Source organism: Carassius carassius, chromosome 36 (genome assembly GCF_963082965.1).
Source record: "Carassius carassius chromosome 36, fCarCar2.1, whole genome shotgun sequence".
Taxonomy (NCBI): Eukaryota; Metazoa; Chordata; class Actinopteri; order Cypriniformes; family Cyprinidae; genus Carassius; species Carassius carassius.
Window position 1 is genome coordinate 14,132,520 of NC_081790.1, and position 22,892 is coordinate 14,155,411.

The 22,892-nt window shown below is 37.6% G+C and overlaps 1 protein-coding gene across 5 annotated transcripts in view; it reads left to right on the forward strand.

Moving 5' to 3' along the window:
* Positions 1 to 22,892, forward strand: part of cadm1a (cell adhesion molecule 1a) — a 327,221-nt gene that overhangs the window by 258,107 nt on the left and 46,222 nt on the right. For all 5 annotated transcript variants that reach the window (XM_059526378.1, XM_059526377.1, XM_059526379.1 and 2 more), the window contains 4 exons: positions 1,005 to 1,142; positions 6,051 to 6,209; positions 12,462 to 12,558; positions 15,357 to 15,529. In XM_059526378.1, the coding sequence (XP_059382361.1) occupies positions 1,005 to 1,142; positions 6,051 to 6,209; positions 12,462 to 12,558; positions 15,357 to 15,529 (567 nt within the window). The remainder of the gene's footprint in view (positions 1 to 1,004; positions 1,143 to 6,050; positions 6,210 to 12,461; positions 12,559 to 15,356; positions 15,530 to 22,892) is intronic.

Consider the following 22,892-nt stretch of genomic DNA (forward strand, 5'->3'; position numbering starts at 1 on the left):
AGGCCTGAGACGTGGCCAAGCCAGATCCTGAGCGCCAAGTCATTCATATTTCAAAACGGAGTCGTTACCCCACATGTGCACACACACACTTTCACTGCTGTTTGTAGGGGCTGCTGAAAGCCCTCTAAACTCAACAAACACTTCACCTGCTACTTTCTTTGAGGACTCAGCTGCATGGTGGAGCCATTCAGCAGAATTATTGTTTATGTGTTTGTGCCTGTGTGTCTTTGTGTACATGTGAACGTTTTGCTGCGTTCTGCGTCTTGACATAACTGCATGGAAAAATCACCCGCACTTAAAAGTGATTATTCCGTTTTTGAGAGCAGAGTTTAGTGCAGGGTGGGTATTGAGGGAGTGGGATTGCTGAGAGCTCGCTGAATGCCGTTGAGTGGCTGGCTCCACAGCTACAGATACCAGAGTTGAAGCAGAATGCTTGAATGGAGCCCTGCTGCTCGGGGAGAGCAAGAAACCTGGATTACCCTGTCCAAAAAATGCCACACATTTATGCCAAATTGCTAGAAGCCTAAGATTTAGGTGACCTTTTCAGGCAAACATTTTAGATGTAGTGACCCTCTTGGAAGGAAGGACCAATGAAAGTGAGCATGTCTTTTGAAAACACTGTTATCATGGCATATCCAACTGAGCACCAAAATGAAAAGGAAGCCTTTAGATATGTTGGTTACAATATGCCTATGAACATTTCCAATTATTCAGGTCAGTGTAGAATGTTCTAGAAGATTTATTCCAGTCTACTGGATGTGTTGCTTTCTATGTTAAGCAAGATGTTTCTCCACTTTTCATATTGTAGTTATCAATGTCTCATGATATGCTCCTTTATGTCATTTGTAAAACAGAATGCATATACTCACCTCTTTATTTTCTATGAAGTGTTCATCCCCCAGTATTAGTGTCTTAGTTGGATATCAGTGCACCATGGGCTGAATGTGACTCTAGTGGTGCTTGATTTACAGACCGCCTTGTAAAATCTGTCTATCCTCTCTCAGTCCCACCAGGAAACCCAATCATAGAGTCCCGCGAGGACATCGTCAGAGAGGGCAACGAGACAGAGATAACCTGCACCTCCATGGGCAGCAAACCTGCCGCAACCATCAAATGGATGAAAGGAGACAAAGAGCTACAGGGTGGGTCAAGTCAAATTGTTTACACTTAAACGAACGAGGTGTTTAACCGGTTTGTTTTTTGCTTTGCCTGGCATCCCACAGCGTGAGGTTTTCCCTAGTGCAGGGGTAGGCAAGTTCGGTCCTAGAGAGCCGCAGACCTGCAGAGTTCAGCTTCAACCTTAATCAAACACACCTGAACAAGCTTATCAATCCACTCAGGATTCCTACGGTACAGGCAGGTGAGGGTTTTTTTCAAGGTTGGAGCTGAACTGTGCAGGACTGCGGCTCTCTAGGACCGAACTTGCCTACCCCTGCCCTAGTGTACTGTCCTCTGAGACTTTATGTATCGAAAAGGCAAACACATTAAAAAAACTTAATACTAGCAACAAACTTTGTTCGATTTATGTTATGCTTTGCAGGTCATGGGTGAATCTACAGTACAGTATTATTCAAAAATTTGCGAACATTAAGACTTTTTATTTATTTATTTATTACTTTAAAAAATAGATTTTATTTGGCAAATACCTGTTAAAATGATAAAAAGTGACATTTATAATAGAATAGTGTAGAATAGTAGAAAATAGTGTAGAATGTTTTAATGTGTTTATCTTTTCCTGTGGCTCAGTGGTAGAGCATTGCAGCGCAAAAGGTCATGGGTTCAATTCCCAGGGAACACACATACTGGTAAAAAAAAAAAAATAATAAATGTGTGCCCTGAATGCACTGTAAGTTGCTTTGGATAAAAATGTCTGCTAAATGCATAAATGTAAAAAATAATATTAATAATAATAAATTTAATGTAACAAATTTTACATTTATATAAAAAATAGCAAACAGTAATTTCAATATCATGAACTTATCACATTATTGAAAACATTATTTATTTATTTCCTAAATAAATACAAATTGTATTTTTAAAAACTAAAAGTGTAACATTTGGACCCATCCACAATTTTTTTTGTTATTACTATTCCTATTTTGCACATTTTAGAATAAGAGTCATCAACACTAAAATGTATATATATTAATTATGTAATTATGTGACCAAAATTGTTAAATCTTGAGCAGCAGTGTATATATTTAGTATTTGACATACCCCTCTCTGCATATTGTAGTCCAAAGTTTATAAATGTTTGAATGTCTTATGATGTTTTCATAAAAGTCCTAAGTTACCACCTCCTTTTCAACATATGCTTACCTGAATACTCCTCACAGAAGCTCAGCTCATTTTCCATAATGGTCCGGATGGGTAAGAGAGAGGCCTTCCCTTTAACCCACAGCCGTCTAGACACAGGCAATTTGCATATGTACAAATTACTGCTTATAAGCTGTCCTAATAACAGCTTCCCCAAATAAGACGGCTAAATTGGAGTCCTGGACGGATGTTTTCATTTGGTAATTAGTGATAAGCTCAGTCTGGGGTCTCTGTTTCTCTCCACTGGGAGTTTTGGCATATATTACACAGCATTGTTCTGTTCATTTGTCACCAGGTGTTTTGTTTTTATGTAACATCAATATATTATTGGAGAGTTGGACAAATGTAGCACTAAAGATGAACGAGTTCGCCTCAGTGAGATGGACAGCAGGACATGAATATTCTGTAGTTGGATAGTGGAACGGTTTGAATGGAGGAGGAGAAAGAGATTGAAGAAAGCAAGGGACCCTTTTCCTGACACAGGCGGTGCAACGCTGGCACTCACTGGCTGGAAATTGCTTTTGGCCCCTGCACCTTTTCAGATTTATTTTTAATTAAATGTCCTCATCATTCAGCCTAATTACCTCTAGGATAATCAGGCTTTTTTAAATATCATTTAAAGGTTACACCCATACAGCCCCGGAATGTAAACTCAGCCGCCCCCATGTTGTACCGCCTCATTCTCCCTCTTGCCCACACATACACAACCTTCCCAGGCTTCTCCGTGTTTTGTGCTGCGTTTAGTACTTCTGTTTTACATCCTGCTCCATTGTTGACACACACCTGTCTCGTAAGACTAGCTGAATAAACGTCAGGAAACAATGAGTTGTTAATTTCCTCCTGTCAAACGACGACGGGCCCGCTCATTGTGTCATTGCTTAAAAATATAATCTCATTTCAATTAGTCCTCTAAGCTCAGCTGAAACACAATGGCACAATTTAGAATTTTTAATGGCTTTAAGGAAGTTTGCTAAATACTCGTTTGGCCCCAGATCTCCAGACTGCCCTCTTCCAGAGAGTGACTTTCCATCGGAAGGTATTGAATAATGGAAGAAAAAAAGGGGGAGGGCAAATTATAGAGAGCAAAAAAAAATTGAAGAAATGGTGAATTCAATAGGGACAGGATCTCTTTTGATATTCAGCCCACTGTATCGCTGCAGATCGGGACTAATCAGAGCTCCTTTGCATTTCAAAAAGGGAGATGTTATTGAAATGAAGAAATGTCTGAATGACAGTGATTGACCTGTGATTATCTCTTTATCAGCAGTGACTGTGGCATTGTGAAGGAGAATATAGACGTGCTTCTGGGCTCTCAATGAGCTCTGTGTCTTCAGTATTTGAGATACTGTATGATTGTCTGTATATCCATTCACTGCTGATAATGCTGCAAGCAGAAGAAATAAATGCTCAAGACAAGGAATTGTCGGGGGAAAAAAATGTTTGGAATACTGAGATGGCCAGAATTCCATTGATAACACAGCCAGAAGATAGATGCAATCTGCACATAAATAACAAAAAGGAATATAGGAACCACACATAAATTGCAATATATGATACAACTGCTGCATATGTAACTTGGGTGCTAATGCAAATATACAAATAAACAGTCAGTAAGGTCAGTAAGACTTATTTTTATCAAAAATAAATTTATTTTATTCAGCAAGGACACATTAAATTGATCATAAGTGGCAGTAAAGACATTAATCATGTTAAACATTCCTATTTCAAATAATTGCTGTCCTTTTGAACTTTCTATTTATCAGAAAATATTGAAAATATGAATTTTGGTTTGATCAAGTCAGCCCTCTCAAATCATCACGACTTAAATAAAATCTAAATATACTAAAACAGTTCAAGCATATAACAGTGTTTAAACATTATACCTGGGCTATAATAAACGGCACTATATATCCAAGTTTGTGTGGAGAGTGGAAGCTAAAGCGTGCTTTATAGGACAGGGAGGCACCGTGGAAACAACTAAAAAATAGCCTACACTGTCATTTTTGCTCATAAATGTAAGAGTACATAATACATCATTCTGAACTAAAATGTTCCTACTTCTATTTGTGTGCACTCACAATATCGACAAAACATTGTGCTTTTATAAAATAAAGAAAACAAACATGCGCTTTCTGTCATCTCGTCTTGAACAGGAGCACTTCACAAATACTAATCGAAACTCTGCAAATACATGCCTCATAGACATGATAAATAAATCTATAGAAAGCTTTAAATCACCACTTAACGAAATAAAACAAATCAAAAACAAAAACTCTTTCATTATAATCGTAATCTGTAAAGATGCACTTCTCTCTAAAGGCACTTCTGAGGGGATGGCGAACCAGGATCTGAACTATGACGTGAAAATTGGCCCGCAGCTCAGCCCAGTGGGGCGAAAAAAAACGTTGGGGCTCGTTGAGCCCAGGCTGAAATACTTGGCTCTAAAATCAACATTGGCATAAAATAAATTAATTAAATTTTACACTATATTAAAATAGAAAATAGTATTTTGAATAGTAATAATAATTCACAATAATTGAATAAATAAATAATAAATAAAACAAATAAATAAAAATTGATTAATCACTTAATCATTTACCCACCCTCATTTTGTTCCAAACCTTTTCAAGCAAGCTATTGTGAAGAGTGAAGATCTGGTTTCATCCATGTGATGAAAGTGAATGGGGTCCAAAACAGCTTTATATGTACAAAAATATCTTTAAAATATCTTATTTTATGTTCGACAGAATAAATTAAGTCATAGAGGTTCAGAACAGCAAGAGGCTGAGTGAATAATAACAGATTTTTGTTTGTGAACTATTCCTTTTAGGTACAGTAGGCCATTGATTTCTTAAAAAGCATAAACACCAAGACCGCTTAATCAGTGGTCTTAGTTTGGAGCAAGACGGAGGGAATGGTTAGAGGAAATCTTTTTTGAAAACACTCATTATATTTTCTGCTAGTGGCACAACTGACACACCTATAATAAAGTGACGTTGGTGTTTATCCTCCCTCAAACTCACATTTTTCTGTTTCTTTTCTTTAAGTCTGTCACTACCACATCTAATTCATTTTTTTTAATGGTCAAGTGGATTTTTTCTTTACAAATACACAAACAGGACAATAGGTCCCTCTCTCTTTTGCATTCTCACTCATCCCTTCTCTCCTCCTTCCTCTCTTTCCACCCACACATGTTTCTCTCCACAAGGCCAGAGCAGTAATTGAGTGATGGAGGTCTGTGCGGTGCTGCAAGGCTATTGTCTGAGCCACACAATGACTCCAAGTCTTTTGTGTTCTTCATGCCCACTTGATGCTGCTGAAGGAGGGCTATGGGTCAGAGGCATCCACTACAGCCATTATATCTCACTTCATAAAGCTCAAACACACCATCACAGCCCACACAGTTGCCAATGAGTGACAGCTACATAACAAGACTCAAAAGGAAGCAATTTGGTGCTGTTTTTAAACCACATGGCCCCTCCTATATGGTCACATTTCAGATGAAGCTGTAGGGGGCCGTTTACTGTACACATGTCATCGATAAGCTACAGCGAGCCTCAATATGTCACATATGTGCGAGTCGTTAGGGGATCTGCTTTGTTAGACAGCTCACAGGATGTAACGTATACTGTGGCCTTCAATACATTTAGCCACCCGTGGTTTCTTGACAGTGATGATAATGAAAGCGATTAATTTTGAATTGTATGTCTCTCAATGGTTTCTGTCTCTCACAGGCAAATCTAAAGTGGAGGCCACGTATGACAGAATGTTCACTGTGACTAGCTGGCTGAGGTTTACCGTCACAAGAGAGGATGATGGAGTTCCTGTGGTTTGCATTGTCGACCATCCAGCAGTCAAGGACTTTCAGGCACAGAAGTACCTGGAAGTACAATGTGAGTGAGCTGACACTTTAAGAGATATTTATTAATATTGTATTATGTATGTTTAATTTTTTATTTTAATTTAGAATTTTCTGTTTTATTTTTGAAGCATATATATATATATATATATATATAGCTATTTTTATGTGCTATTGGAAACTCCCTATTTCCCACTAATGCACATGCAAGTAGCATTGATTTCTGTTAAAAACAACAGTGAACAGTGGTTTGTAAATGTTGATGCTTGATGATGATCAGGAGTGTTTTATGTAAGCGCTGCTGCACTCTTAGGCCCACCCCAAATGCTCTCATTGGTCGAGATGCGTGATGACACCCATCCCAAGCCAGTACTGATTAACATCCCACCCCTCCTGTGACTCATGGTTTGTCTGTATGTGTTTTTTTAGAGCAAGTGAGCAACAGACTTTCAAAATGATTATAATAAAAATAATAATATAAAAAATGCACTGTTAATGTTAATGCGCTTTAATGCGCTATAAAAAAAGATTATGGAGAATGGTCCGAAAACGAGAAAATCTCCAGTGAGCCGCAGGAGAATTGACAGGCAACAGTAACTGAAATAACCACTTGTTACAACCAAGGCATGCAGAATACTATCTCTGAATGCACAATACGTCGAACCCTGAAGCAGATTGGCTACAGCAACAGAAGACCAAACCGGATGCCGCTCCTGTCAGCTAAGAACAGGAAACAGAGGCTACAATTTGCACAGGCTCACCAAAATTGAACAATAGAAGATTGGAAAAACATTGCCTGGTCTGATGAGTCTCGATTTCTGCTGCAACATTTAGATGGTAGGGTCAGAATTTGGCGTAAAGAAAATGAAAGCATGGATCAATTCTGCCTTGTCTCAACGTTTCAGGCTGGAAGTGGTGGTGTAATGGTGTGGGGGATATTTTCTTGGCACACTTTGGGCCCCTTAGTACCAACTGAGCATCGTTTAAATGCCACAGCGTACCTGAGTATTGTTGCTGACCATGGCCATCCCTATCTCAGACTGTTTTTTTGAACATGACAATGAGTTCACTTTATTCAAATGGCCTCCACAGTCACCAGATCTATATATATATATCAGGCTTCGTACAAGGTGCTTAAAGTGCTTGAAGTACTTGAATTTGACTTTTTGAAATTGAAGTCCTGGAAAATCACTAATTCTCAATCAGCACTTAGTTAATCACTTAATTACTTGAATGCAAAGTTTTAAAACTTAAATGGTTTAAATCAAGGCAATCTGTTTACTCAAACGGTTTAAGTTAAGTTTACTAGTCGGGTTTTACAGAGCAATTTCTTTTGTCTGTTTTCTTAATTGCAGAATATTTATCATGTGCATCCAGTCCTCCGTGCTGTCTTTGCTGTAAACTGGTTGAAAAGGACAGAAGTGAGAGACTTATTTACCCTCATTTGATAAAACTGTTTTGAAAAAAATTATTTTACATTTAGAAATTTCTAGAATCTCTGTTTCGGGTTTTTTATTAGTGTAAAAACTTTTCCAAATTACTTTTCCAAAATAAAAAAGTAAGTAAGTGAAATTTTCACTTATTTTTCACAAAATCTTGAAGTGTTCCCGTAGCTCAGTGGTAGAACATTGCATTAGCAAGTGCAAGTTTGGGGGGTTCGATTCCCCGGGAACACATGATAGGTGAAAATTGTTAGCCTGAATGCACTGTAAGACGCTTTGGACAAAAGTGTCTGCTAAATGCATTAATTTAATATTATTTAATTAAAATATACTCAATAAAATGTACTTATTCGTTTTTTTTTTTATTTTTACTTAACTTAGTTAGTATTTAAGTTAGTAGTAAAGTAGATTTACTTAATTTCCAAATGTGTTAAATTTACTTGAAAAATGCTTGTGCAAAAACTTGCCAAATAAAAATTAAGTAAATTTACTTATTGTTTTCACATCAGTGTATGATGTGAGAGCAGAGGGCAGCATGATAGCATTTTATATGTACAGTATTTTAAATATAGCTGTAACATTACTCATTACTCAATTAACATTACTCAAATATTAACATCATAGAGGATGTTGTGACAGCATTTTAAATATGCACACATTGAATTATTACTGTTAAATTATAGTATATTATGGTAACATATATTAATAATGTAAATATATGTATTTTTGACTAGATAAAGTTGTGTTTCTTCCTCCTTTTTTCTTTTGAGATGGGATTTTTCTTGTTATCTTTGTCCTTGTGTTAGAAATCACTCAGGCCTATCCTTTCCTTTGTAAGAGCAGGCATTAGCCCTGCCTTGTCACCTGGCCTGTGATGAAAGATTAAACATGTTTTTGCGCTTGGGTAATTCAGTCATGACACAGAGATTGTGCCTCTGATTGGAGGAGAGCCTTGGGCACTGTCTTCTGTAACACAGATACAGATATGATTTTAAGATGTTTTATTTGGGTCCTCAAGCATTTTCTTCTTGAGGTTAATCTTGCCTGCCACTGGGTTTAGAAAATCACCGGAAAAGGCTTCTTTGCCTGACCTTTATCTACCAAAGGCAACACGTCTCCAGAAACTGCAGGATATTTGGTGCCCAACTTAAAGCAGAAAAATGTAAAACCATTTTGTCTGTGCTATTTAACTGGATTTCGTGCACACGGCCAGCCTTTGTCATGCTCGGGAGAACTGGTGCACGAGTTATTGTCTGGCTCACTCTTTTTTTTCAAATGATGCTGCTGAAACTGTGAAAACAATCAATGTTAAAAATCATTGAGTGAAGGCAGCCTTAATGGAGTTCATTTTTACAATATAAAATAGAAAGCCATTGCTTTGGATATTAAATAAGCTAGAAATATTGATAGCTACACCATGCAAACAGTTCCACCAATGTGCAGTTCAGAAGCTTGAGGGAAATTAAATGCTCCATGGTGGCGGTGCTAAGAAATGACAACAACATCTTGTGTCAATAATTGTGTTATTAGAATTAGAGTGGCCTTTTCTGTCCGACACACCAGCTAGACACAAGCCGGAGACCGGAGGCCGGTGGCGCTGCTTTCCATGGATTTAGTACTGGTGTGCCCAGGAGAGAGTGAGAGAGAGAGAGAGCAAGCTTTGGAAAGGAACTAATGCAGGGGAAGCTTCAAAGCAAGAAACTTTCACTCAGAGCCTTTCATGCGAAGAGTTTGAAGATGACAAGGGGAGAAATGGAAGGAGTCTCCATAGAGCTGAGACAAACAGGTGGATATTTCTCTTACAGAACTTCTGAGAGGACTGCTCTCTCTCTCTCTCTCTCTCTGTCTCTCTCTTTCGCTTTAGACCTGGCTGTCCATCATGGACACAGAAATGTTAGCTTTGACAGGGTGTAATTTGGACAAATTGAAGACCAACAGATCACCTTTTGTTGATAGAAGAGGTCAAACCGGAAAGCATCAAGTGGGCAAAGCACTCGACAAATTTAGCGATTCCCAAAATGCCAGTTCAAACGTCAGCCCTGAAATAATTTGATAAATCTTGTCAGGACATTGACGCTTATTTTTTTTTCCTGTCATACACTCAAAAATCCAAAAAGTGTGAAATCCGTGGGTCAAAGTCAAGTCACTGTTCACTCAGCATCCAGTCTATTCAAAGTGCCGTAAGAGCTGGTGAAATTGAAAGAGTAGAATCTGGGGGTTATTGCGGGCGACTTTGACATGGTTTCAGCGAGCTAATCTTTCGCCCTTTGAATCCACGGGGACACTCAGCATCTCTCTGCGTGGATTTTTTCGAAATTCCTTGGCCCTTATGCATGACCTGCCTCCAACGCAAGGTCTCCTGCCTATCCTGATTCATGCATACTAATGACTCTGGACTATTTACATTACAAACCCACTGTTTCATCAGCGCATGTCTACTGTTTTACCCACATTGCTTGCCAAAGTGAGCGAATGATGTCATTAAAGTTGCACATGGGAGCAGCTCTAATATCCCCCCCACATCTGAGGAATGTACACACAGCATTGTCGCATAAGCATCTGTGGAACGCCACTTCAAGCTCTTTTACTGAAGGAATATTAGATTTGAGTTCCTTTGAGAAACTAGAGGGCTGGATGCCGGCCAGCTCTGGAATGTAGCGTATGACTGGAAAGGCATAGCTCAGCCATTACAACCTGTCAGTTTTAAAGGATGAATACCTCCAAGGAAACAGCAGGAACCTCAGAGCACACATCTCATGTGGAGCCCACTTACATAACTGTGGTGGGCTTGGCAAGAGTACCATGGCCTCCTATGAATCATGAGAACTTTAAAGGGATAGTTCTCTCAAAAATGAAAAATCTGTTGTCATTTACTCACTCTCATGATGTTTCAAACCCGTAGGACTGGCTTCCTTCTACATTTTCTAAAACATGTGTTTTTGTCAATATGATGGAAATCAATGGAGTCCAACTGACTGTTGTTTTTACAAGAAGGTATTGTATTGAGAACGATGAATCATTCACAATGAGAACAGAAACACGAATCAAGAAAATAAGTTGATTTTGATTTCAAGTTCACTTCTAGAGGGTTTAATGGTGCTAGTATGGTCACTGATAGCCCTATATTGGTAACATTAATTAACTACATTAGTTAAGATAAACTTGCAATGAAAAAAAACTGTCTAAAGAAGGGGTTCTGGCCATCGAGGACCACTTTTACTATAAAGTTTTGCTCCAGCCCTAATCAAACACACCTTAACAAGCTAATCAAGTTCTTCAAGATTTCTGGCAAGCGAGTTTGATCAAGGTTGGAGCTAAACTCTGCAGGAAAGTGGACCTTGACTGCACCTGTTCTAAAGCATTTATTAATCTAAATTATTGCTGATTCCAACATTTACTAATACATTATTAAAATCAAAAGTTGTATCTGTTAATGTTATTTAATGGACCTGACTAACACGGACTAGCAATGAACAGTTGTATTTTTATTACCATAAATATAATTTACTAACATTAACAAAGAATATTAAATACTGTTAAATGTATTATTTTGATGTATTGCTCATTGTTAGTTAATGTTAGTTAATGCATTAAATAGTTAACAAATGGAACCTTATTGTAAAGTGTTACCCCTATATAAATTCTAATAGAATTACTATTGGCAAAGGCTGTGCAGACTTTGCTATTTTTTTTCAGTTGCTTTGTTTATTTACTTATTGTTTTTTCTTTTTATTTCGCACACCTAACTGTTGTTCTTGTTTCCATTATGCCTAATGAAAGGCCAGTAACACTTTCTTGCCTTTTAGTGTTTTTCATGTTCTGTTTTTTTTTTCTGTCTTTTATGGTTTATTTTCTCGCTGCACTCATTAGCACTCAGTATAACAAAAAGGTAGCCATTTCCTGTTTTTGCCTGTCATGTACCTATATGTAGAAACACTACCTGGCAAACAGGAGCCTATTTAGTATTTGCCTGATATTAGAAACGATCTACAAAAGCAGCAGTACGACAGCCTTATGTAGTCCATTAAATGCCAAGGGTCCTAAATGTCTCTATGATTTTCTTACATAAGCTGTTTGCCATTAAGTTTCATCATGTTATTAGACCGCCAGACAGACCGAAAAATCCTATAAGACACCAGAAATTAGCACACAGGTGTAATACAGTTATGCAAGGAGTTCACACAAATGTGGAGCGAGTGACCGGCCCGCGTGAATCTGTATGTCAGATCCTACCCTCCGACGGTGTTGAGACACACGACGCTGGATACTTCGACGTGAGGGAGCGTTAGTTATGTGTCCGACGTCAGTTTGAATGTCACCCCTCCTGCTGCACTGTACAAACACAGCAGGAAGTCTAATCCCAGCTGAATTGGAAAAGAACTGAGACTTGCCAAGGAGAAGGGCACATTTCATGCTGAATGTAGCAGCTACGCCTGAGAGGCAAGGCTGACGCAAGGTGCAAAAAGCCAGCGGGCTACCTGCTGCCAGTCACTGGAGAATAGAACCATTGAGCGGCCAGTCGTTTTAATAGATATGAGAAAGGGCAGTACTTACGGAGCAGAAAGGTCAATGCTGAGAGTGCTTGAATATGGACATAAGTGATGTCATGACTTCTGACTGTATACACAGCAAACATCAGGGTGTATTGATTATGTTTAAATGACTCTAAAGGTTAATAGAAAAAAAGCATGCGCACATTTTGTATCAAACAATGGTAATGTGGAAGAGTCAAACCAAATGACTGAGAACAATCCAATAAGTGTTGAACAAAGCCAAGGCTGTTTAAAGTTTCATGCAGCCTGGGGGCATGAGACGCTGATGTGCTTTACTTTTCTCCTCCACAGATAAACCTGAGGTGACGATCAAGGTGGAGTTTCCACAGGGCCTGATTAGAGAGGGTGAGAATCTGGAACTGACTTGCCAGGTTAAAGGCAAACCACAGTAAGATGTCTTTCTCTCCCTCCCATGTGTTCCATTTCTGACAATATTGGCAACTTTTCAACTGTTTGTTCTGGTACGGATGAGTCAGGGTCATGGGCTTTCATCCACAGTGAGAACAGTCCTCTACTAAAACCCATAGCCAAATGTTTGACTGTCATCACAAGGCGTTCAGTGTAATTAATTATAAAACATTTCTGGTCCTGATTTAATTGGAAAAGCACCATTTCAAGATATTTTGTGATATTGCTTAATTGCATTTGAGGCATTTAATCAAAAAAATCTATTTTACTCTTGATGTACAAGCTTTAATTTAGTTTGCCTACGCAATGAAATTGAGAAGAACGCTTGGCAAAATATTTGCTGAATTTTGATCGTGCACTATATTTGTTGGCTTTTTACCAAATAATTGACCGTTGATTACTTTATCTTGTACACAACATGAAATTTATAAACAATTCAAGTAGAGAACTTGATTAGATAAAACTACATGGACGAGTGGTATTAGTTTAACAAAGAAAACTTAAATCATTTAGCAAAACGTCCAGAATTAGGTTCAGAACATAGAAAACAATTATTGTTGTCTCAACACAAAAAAAAAAAAAAAGTGTGTGTGATAGATTTTGAAAGTTGGTTACATTTACATTTGTTACATTTAGTTAATTATATTGAACACACAGCAATTTCTTGTGGAGTACAAGCTGAAATGCATTTTTGATGGCCATGTTTTTTTCTAGCAATATTAATAATAGTCATTTTCCATACGCCCTTGTTGAAAAATACACAGTGGCCCCAAAATGTGTGGTTTTTTCCCCCCTATTTTGTCCCAAAATATCATTTTTTATTTCTTGTTTTTTTTTTGTTTTTTTTTTTTTTTACAGATTCCACTTGGTTTGATATCTAATGCAGTGAAATTAATTAATTTTTACACAAAAGTGTCCACATATTTTCTGTGGTCATTGCACATGAGCAAGGAGTGAGTTATCAATGTTAGTCCATTGTCCGAGCAAATGTAAAGAAAGCCATTCCAGTGTTTTACATTCAGCAGGCCCCTAACATCCCTAAAGCGAAATGCTGCGGGCAGAAGAGGCGCCACCCGAATTCATTTAATAAAGATGAAAATACAATCAATACAGTGAGCAGAAAATTGGAAGTCATTTTCATTAAAGCTTGGAGAGGGGCTGCAGTCATTACTGTCAGACAGTGCAGGGCTTGGCTTGCCATCCCATTTGTATTCTCCGCCTCACGCCAGGTTCTCTGCAGCCCCTCCACTGTGTGTTTTTCCTCATGCCTTCCTCTCAATAAGGCACTTTTTCTAGGTCATTTCTCCCTTTCCATATCAGAAATGTCTGCATCTTTATGCCGTACATGCATATTTAACCTCAGATTGAGACTCTTTGAGATTCCCCACTCGCTGCTCGCCATCAAATATTGTTTTGCTGTCCTCAGAGGCTGAGGATCAACTGCTATTGAACGCGAACCAGTCCTTTGTTTCGAAGCTGGGAAGGTTTTTTGTTTTGTTTTTTTGTATTTTCCCTTCTCTCCCCTTTTAAACGGGATGGTAAAAAGTTTAAACACTGACACAAAAACCAGAACAACAAGGGAAAGGCTCCTCAGATGCTCTTGGGAAATAACTACACTGCAGCAGTGCCATTGAAACTTGTGAGAGCCGAGCAGAGTTTAGAGCCTCTTTTATTTTTCCACAGTGGGTATAGCTCATTCTACTCATCACTGTGAAAGTAGAATAGGCTGTTGTGTGCCTGGTTCAGGTGTTTAGAGAACAAAAGGAGATAGCTCGCAGTGGCAGTTAATTGAGGCAGACAAGAGAAAATCACAGCCTTTCGCTTTTTGTTACTTCGCCAAAATGTAGTTCATTTGCCAATGCCGTAGGCTGCGACATTGGTCGAATCCCACAATCTGTGTTACTGACCACAACTGATCTTTTTTTCCTGAGGTTAGGGCCATAACTGTTTTTAGCCTCAGAAAGCACAAATTACACATATTAACATGATAACATATTGCACACCCACACAAAAACAAAAGTCTGATTTAGCGGACTCAGAATCATGTATACAAGCTGTTGTGTCTATCCATGGAATTACTTGCATGGTTCATTTGATAAATAAATACTTGGGATTTTTAAATTGGTTTATTTTCCCTATATTTTGTCATTTAAAAAAAGAAAAAAGTTTGCAATGCTTTTTCCAGTTGTTTGTAGTTGCAGAATAAACGTTATACACGTTATATATATATTGCTATGCTTTTTCTAGTTTTTCATCATTAGACAAAAAAGTTTTTTTTTTTATCATCTATCTTTTTTTTTTTTTTTTTTTTTTTTTTTTTAAGTTGCCATGCTTTGTCCAGTTCTTCATGATTGGAGAATATATTTTAGCTTCTTTTATTATTATTATCATTATTATTAATTATTTAATTCATTTATTTAATCTTTATATACTTAAACAATTGCTTTTTCACTTTGATTATAATTTTTTACTAATAAATTGCTAAAGGATTTCACCCCAAATAATTGACCAATAAACATTGAATTAAACATGATATTAGCAAGACTAAGTTACTACTTTCTTGTAAAACGTTCTTGTAAACCATTTCCAGAAATAGACCGAACTGCTCAAGTTTATATCCAACTTAGAATTTTTCTGCCATTTATTGTTCTATAAATTTTTATATGGTACTCAGGCAACATATTGGCCTAAGGAAGAGATCCCTTGGCCAGAGAAAACTCTATATTCTGGCTACACAACTCTAAAGCAAAGCCAATTCTGCTCTGTGTCTCCATCCAGGCCTCATCAGGTGAACTGGGTAAGAGTGGATGACGAAGTGCCGTCTCACGCAGTTATCACCGGCTCAGATCTCTTCATTGAGAACCTCAACAAGTCCTACAACGGCACTTACCGCTGTGTGGTGTCCAACTCTGTGGGTGAAACATACGCTGACTACATCCTTTATGTGCGCGGTAAGTTCAGTGTGACCGAGTAGTTCAGTCTCTCCGACCTCTTCCTCTTCCACCCACTCCACCACTCCATCTGAGTCATGGGTCAATAACATTGATCTCAATGACATTTCCTTTCCTTTAGGACACATTCTAATCTGACCATTTTCCTCTTGGAATTTACTTTCTTATATCTCTTGCTGCACTAAGCCTGTGGTGAAATTGCTGTCCTCCATTTTCAGAGCGCAACAATGGACTGAGCTATTTTAAAAAGGATTTGTGCTGCAATGAGGATCTTTAAGTGAACAGATATACAGTTTATGTCAGCAGTGATGGAGGCAAACCCCAGCTAATTCACATTCAAGTCATTTTACCAAAACAATACTGTGAATAAGCTTTAAAGAAACCAAACTTTTTTTGTTTAGGTGTGTGTGTGTGGGAACATTGCATGTTGCTGGTGGGTCTCCACAGAAACTTGGCTTCGCCCAGGTTGTGCGTGTTCCAAAAACTTGCCCCAGCACGAAGTGCAAATGCACCAGTAATTGCAACAGGCTTTTCACACGTTTCTCCCATGAGCGGCTTGGCAGTCATTCCACGAGAAATTCATGACAGTTGAACTAACAGAATAGAAGAGAGAGTGACACAGCCACGTATGGTGCTGTGAGAGCTCAAAAACAGCATTCAATATAACACACACTATCAGGACATTTTATGAATTTTACATCTGATGCTGCTTTTAATATTTACACAATTCAACCTTGATACAGTATCTGACATTAGAATTGCTAATGCAGAAAAAGAGGCTGTCACCATTTAATCTAGCATCATGCTTCTCTGTTGTATTAACAGAGGGACACTCAAATATATTCGACACACACATACATGTGCGCTCATAAAGACCGGCACTGGTGACATCTGGGTGCTCTATAGTCTTATAATTATTCTTCCTCAAATTAATAGGATGACATCTGTGTATTACAAACATGGTGGCCCTGACACATTCAGCAAGACCCACAGCGCTTCTTGCATACTTTGCATATTACGGCATTCTGTCGAGGCACTGTTCAAATAAACACTCTGCTTTACAGAGATGTTAAAGGGAAGGCAAAATGAGCATTTAGCAACCTGTCTCGGTGAGGACACGTTTTCATACAGAAGGCATATGTAATGCATGGCATATCGGAAGGTTAATTGTGAAGCTTTTCATGCAAGGCCTTATGTAACTTCTATAAGGGTTGTTAACATGTTCAGCCTTCCTATATAATAATAAATCTGCAGATTAGATGCACCTTGTCAAATGGTGCCATGCCGTCACTCGCTAAAATCGTTGCAGCCATTATTCTGGTTCATGGAAATATTTTGAGAGGGCACCACTGGTGGTCTTGGCTTACTTATTGTCGAGATGATGAAAGTGAGAAAAACACCAAGTATGTTATAACTAATTTTCAGATTGAAATTTCATCCTGACGTATAGTTTTTTTTAAATTATTATTATTATTGAAAATTACAATAGAAATTGCAGTGGAAATTTGACAGCCAGTAATCACCAAGCATTAAGTTGTATCAAAAGCATCTTGAAAATCATGAGGGTGTGTAGATATGTATATAGTTTAAAGCAAATGCTGTGCAGAAGGTGATACTCAAATGGACTGATCAAACTAAGACTTGTCGCATGATTTATGCTGTAAAGGTTTAAAAAAGCCACTTTATTACAAACAAAATGTAAAATAATTTGAACATTAAGGGCCAGATTTTTGGACAAGTGGATTTTTGAAGATTAGTTGCATTAAACTAGTATTGTCAGGATTTACAAAAGATGCACTGTGAAGAATTGGCTCTGAAAAGCCGTGGACATTTATTTTTCTGCACTTGACCTTATTGCATATGCATTTGTTGGGAGTTTCCCTTTCAGATGTACAGAGCCCTGTACATGACATGCAAGAAAAAATAAATAAATTGTGTGCACGATTTACTAATTCGTTACCTCAATGTACTAAAATTTGCACATGATTACTATTACGTTCCCTAGATTTACCATTGCGGAACGAATTAGTAAATCATGCGCACTATTTATAAATCGAGTGAACGAAATAGTAAATCGAGGGAACGCAATAGTAATCATGTGCACGTTTTAGTACATTGTGGGAACGAATTAGTAAATCGTGGACACGATTTAGCCTACTATTTTTTTCCTGCATGTCATGTGCGGGGCTCCGTACAGATGCAAAATTTATGGGCGAGAATAATAAATTGATTCATGCAACATGATAAACTATCGTTTACACTCATGAAATTACTGGTATTCGCGCCATTATTTAACATCCAAAAAAAAGCATTATTAAAGCAATCTTCACCGCAGAATTTTCCCCTCCCACCTGCGCTTTTATGGAATTGTGTGTTAATGCTAATATGCCCTGTTTTGTAAATCTGCCCATTAATTTTATCATATTTAATTCATTCATCAAAACTTTTATTTAACATTTTGGATTTAAATGTAATATTTTTTATAATTTATAGTCTACAATGTATTATTTTTGTCATTTTAATTAATCAACTTTACTCATTTTTAAGACACTATGTAAAAAAGTACATTTTAATTATTTATTCATCCATTTATTAAAATAATGCAATTTTAACTTTTTAAATTTCAATGTAATGTTATCATTATTTGTGTCATTGTTTGCTTATGAATGGGGAGCAAAGCATGCAACACATTAGAGTTAATATCAGATTCTTGGTTTGTGGTAGCAGATCTTCCTGGGCCCTCGATAGACAGCCAGAACAGATGTACTGCAGAGGCAATTTTTCTCTAATGCGTTTGTTCCCCAACTGTTGTGAAGCTAAGTGATGGAGAACACTTGGAGGGTGGCTGGCACTAAACTGGTTATGGGGGAAAAAAACATTCCCTGAGACATTTTCCAGGGCCCTCATCCCAGCATGCCCCTGCGGGGGAATGAGATCTAACACACCGGCCTGTAACAAGTTTACGGAGTGCCTCTAACCTAATAAAGACTACCTTTGCCTTCACAGCCCTGGCCTTTAATATTGCGCACTCCTCCTCTGCTTGTCACCCTCACTCACGTTTCCTCTCTGTAACAATTCCTCCATGCTTAGAGGGCTTTCCTTTGGTATCTCACAGCCGCCCTGCAAAAATCGATCACGACAATGCACTTCCTTAACTGTGCTTAGAGTGCATGCTGAACCCAGACACAAACATGATTTTATTCACTAGGTGGGTCAAGAATCAGGGTTTCCATGGTGTAATTGTGTTTTCAGGGCCTGGAAAAGTAAATATTTTCTAATTATGCTCTGACCTAAAACATTTAATAGGCTAAATATTGTTCTTCTGTAGAGTAAACTTTTCTTGTGAGTTATAGTCTGATTTGTACTGTTCTTTTTGAGTCAGTTCATTTTAAAGCGATAGTTCACCCAAAAATGAAAATGGTCATGTCATCCCAAACCTGCATGACTTTCTCTCTTCTGCAGAAAATAACATTTTTCAAAGGATGTTGATAATTAAACTGTTTCAGTTCAAATTAATTTCCCTTGTGTGCCCAGACATGATAATGGAAGTCAATGGGAACCAAAACTGTTTGGTTATCAACATTAAGTAATGACACAAGATGACACAATTAAATTTTTTTGGGTGTATATCTTGAATTAATCTATCAAATTGACTCATTCATTCATGAATCGGTCAAAAGTGTTTTGTTTTGTTATCCTAAACAATATTCTCAAATCACTGGAAAGATCTGACAAATGTAAACAAGTTGGGAGCCCTGAATAATATGCTTGTGGTTATGGAAATTTATATCCAACCACAAGCCAAAGTACAGCATCCTCCGACGGAATCCCCTTTGTGTTTGTGTAAATGGCAAGCATAAACAGATATTTGTTTTAGTGTAAGCCTAAATCCTCAACCCTCGTACGTAAACCAACGTGGATTCAACACAGCTTGCTGAAAACACATTGCATGGAGATTGATAAACAGCCTGATTTTGTGACAAGCCTCAGACTTGTTTGAGGCACCTAATTGTCCCTTATATCCAACAACATGTGTAGCGCAAAAAGAGTGCTGAGAAAGAACAGCTGGAGGAACAGCAGTCTTCCTAGCAGTGCATGTAACTCGAGAAGATCCAGTCTCGGTCCAGTGAGCTCAACATATGTAGGGAAAGAAAAAAAAACAATCTACACTGCTGTCATGATGGGTCCAATCCCATCCCTGTGCTATAATAATGGAGCCGTAAATCACTTCTCTCCATACTTTCCCTCTGTTCTTATAGCTTGCTCACTTTTATTCAATTCGCACCATCAGTGTTTCCCTTACAATTTATTGGATTGGTGACACACACATATAAAAGTCAGATTGCCCTGATTAATTTGGCTGCTGTCAAACACGACCTCGGCTGCCCACCATTCAAAAATCTAGTCATCTGTGAATTCAGACATGCAAATGTGCCGTATTGGAGTTGGCAATGTAAAACCTTCCTGCTGGATGTCTGAAGATGAAAGAATGCTTTGCAAATGACGTGCAGGCTTTTCTATCTAAGCTGCACATTTGCCTACTGAATTATATGATAGTTGTTGATGTAAAAGTACAACGTTTTGTAACCGTGGATAATTGGATAATTGTGCATTATATATATATACACAACACAAAATGTGATATTTTTTTTTTTTATTTGAATAATTGTATTGATAAAGTGGATTTCAGATTCTTCATTTTTGGTTTAAAAAACTTCAATATGATGAACATAAATATATTTATGATAAAAATAAGACTATTTATTTATTAAATTGATAACAACAACAACGATGTTTGTTATTCAGTTAAATTCCAAGTTAGTGTGCATGAATATATTGTGGCTATATTTATAAACACACAATTTATTTTTATTTAATTTATTAAATAATAATAATAATAATTTTTGTGCATTAAAATGTATAATTTAGTTATATTTACTACATAATACATTTACACAGTTGGTCAAGTCAACATTAAATTCAATGAAGTAATTTAAATAAATTCATTCATTCCCACAGAGGCTTTACTCTCTGTTCTACAGAATAGGCACTTGTTGCATTTTTGTAGAAGTTATCATACTGTAGAGTTGCTTTGTAATTATTAAGAAACATTTCATAAATCTCTCATAACACGGTTCAGCTGGCGGGGTGGGTGCAGTTTTAAGTGCTTTTATGTCTCATAGCTCAAAGGCAGAGGAGTCTCTCCCATCCACACCCATTTTATCCCGTCTGCCAAAGTCATTAACAAGGGCCGTCTCCTAAGCCCTCCCTTCATTAGCCTTTCATTGGAGTCGATCGCTTCAGTGCTGCTGCCAGTGTTAGATTTGCAGGTACTTATTGTTATTTTACGCTGTTCACTCACCTCTCTTGCTTACTGATTTACAAAGAGGAGGAATGTGCAATCTATGGAGGAGGAATGCACTCTAATGAATTTACACTATAGCAAGGCAAATGTGCCACTTCTACCATTTACTGATATAATGTCGTTATTAAACAGTTGGAGGGAATTTCCTTGCATATGTTTCTGCATATGTTTACCACCTCTGGTAATAGCGTGCAGATCTTAACAGGTTATTTTCTAGTGTAGTGGTTCTTAAAATTTTCCAGAGTATCAACTCTCTTTAAATCAGAAAATCAAACTAACATCTACTTACAACAATACTCCTTCCGATTTCTCTTTTATTTTCTTATGCATTTAGAATAGCATCTATTTTTAATTGTATAAAATTAGTTTGTTTTTTTCTCACAGAATAATTGAACTGAATTTGACATCCCATAATTCTGAAGTAACAATACTGAGTTATTTTTAATATTTTATTATTTTGATAACTTATATATATATATTTATGTAATTGTATTTTTTACATATATTTTATTTATTTCTTTATTTTTTTGTGGGTTTTGGTATGTGTATCACCTACAGGAAATCCAGTGATACACATTTCTTAGTTAGAGTACCACTAGCTATGTTTCCATCCATAGTTACGAATTAAACTTAAATGTGCAAAATTGGAATATTGCATAAAAAAACATTTACAAGTAAAGCACTGTTTCCATCCAGCGAGTTGAAGAGAAGAAAATTTGAATTTCCTGATTAACTTTTGCTAAATATCTTGAAGAAAAATCTTATTTGCTGCAGTAGTGGAAGACACTGTATAATTATTTTTGTAAATCATAAATCACGAGCTTCACAGAGTGCACAGCTGAAATATGGTCACATTATATTATTTTCAGAGCCTGCTGCTTGGGAATGCATTTCTGGGAGTTAATTATAATGAAGCACTTTGACAAGGCCTTGCTCAAGCATTTCAGAATGACAAAACTAGCATTTCAGATGCTGTGCAATGAGATGGGTCTGTTGGTTGGTCCAGATTTATGCTGTCCCATTGCAAAGTCACATGTCTTTTTGATGCACATTAAGGTATTTATTCAGTAAAAGTGTTTCCATTGTAGTTTACGCACATGATTTCTTACCGGATAAGAAATTTATCTGACTGTGCAATTTATGCACATATTGGTATTTCTATCCAGCGGTTTTTTTTTTTTTCTGTGTGTGTGTGTGTTTTATACGATATCCCAATGTTTTATTTATTTGTTTGTGTGTGTGTTTATACTTGTGTTCCAAAGGGAGCAAAGCCTAAAACTGCCGCCTAGCCCCAAAGAATCCCACACATTGCATCATTTGGGTTAAGCTCTCTCCCCTGCTCTTGCTAGTTTTGCTACAGCAAGCGAAAATCTCCTTGAACAAACACATAAAGCTTCCTGATGACAGAAGGTTGCTGATGGGCAAATCAACAGCCCTGAGCACCCATTGCTAATCACACTATTACTCACGTGTGTTTTTCCCTCTTCATGTCGTTCCTGAATGACTGTTATCCGTTAGGAGTCCCAGGACATGCCGAGAAATGCCATGCCGATTAAAGTACTCATCTAGTCAGCTCCTCGTATGTACCTCGCTCTCCTGATACCCTTCCTTGCCTCTGCGAGCCACTCGTGCGTTGGTCCGCATCTCATTTGGGAGATGTGCCGTTTTAGCAAGTGGCTCAGTGAGGGAGGGAGTAAAATATGACTTCTCATCCTAGTGTTAGCGTTTGCGTGTCTGGGGAATCGGTGTAGCCGGCAGTATTTTGCAGTGGCCTGGGTTTAATGAGCCTGCTACACAAGCGCGCCCCGGCCCGTTGCTATAATTCATAATGTGCTGTGATAAACACACGCTGGGATGACATGGCAGGTATGCACTGTGAAAGTCAATAAGCCCTGATACTCAGGGCATCAGTTCGTCTTTTTAAAAGATAGCTACAAAAAAAATTACAAAAATGGGCTGTTCCTAAATTCGGTGAGTTATAGATCCAATCGGCCTGCC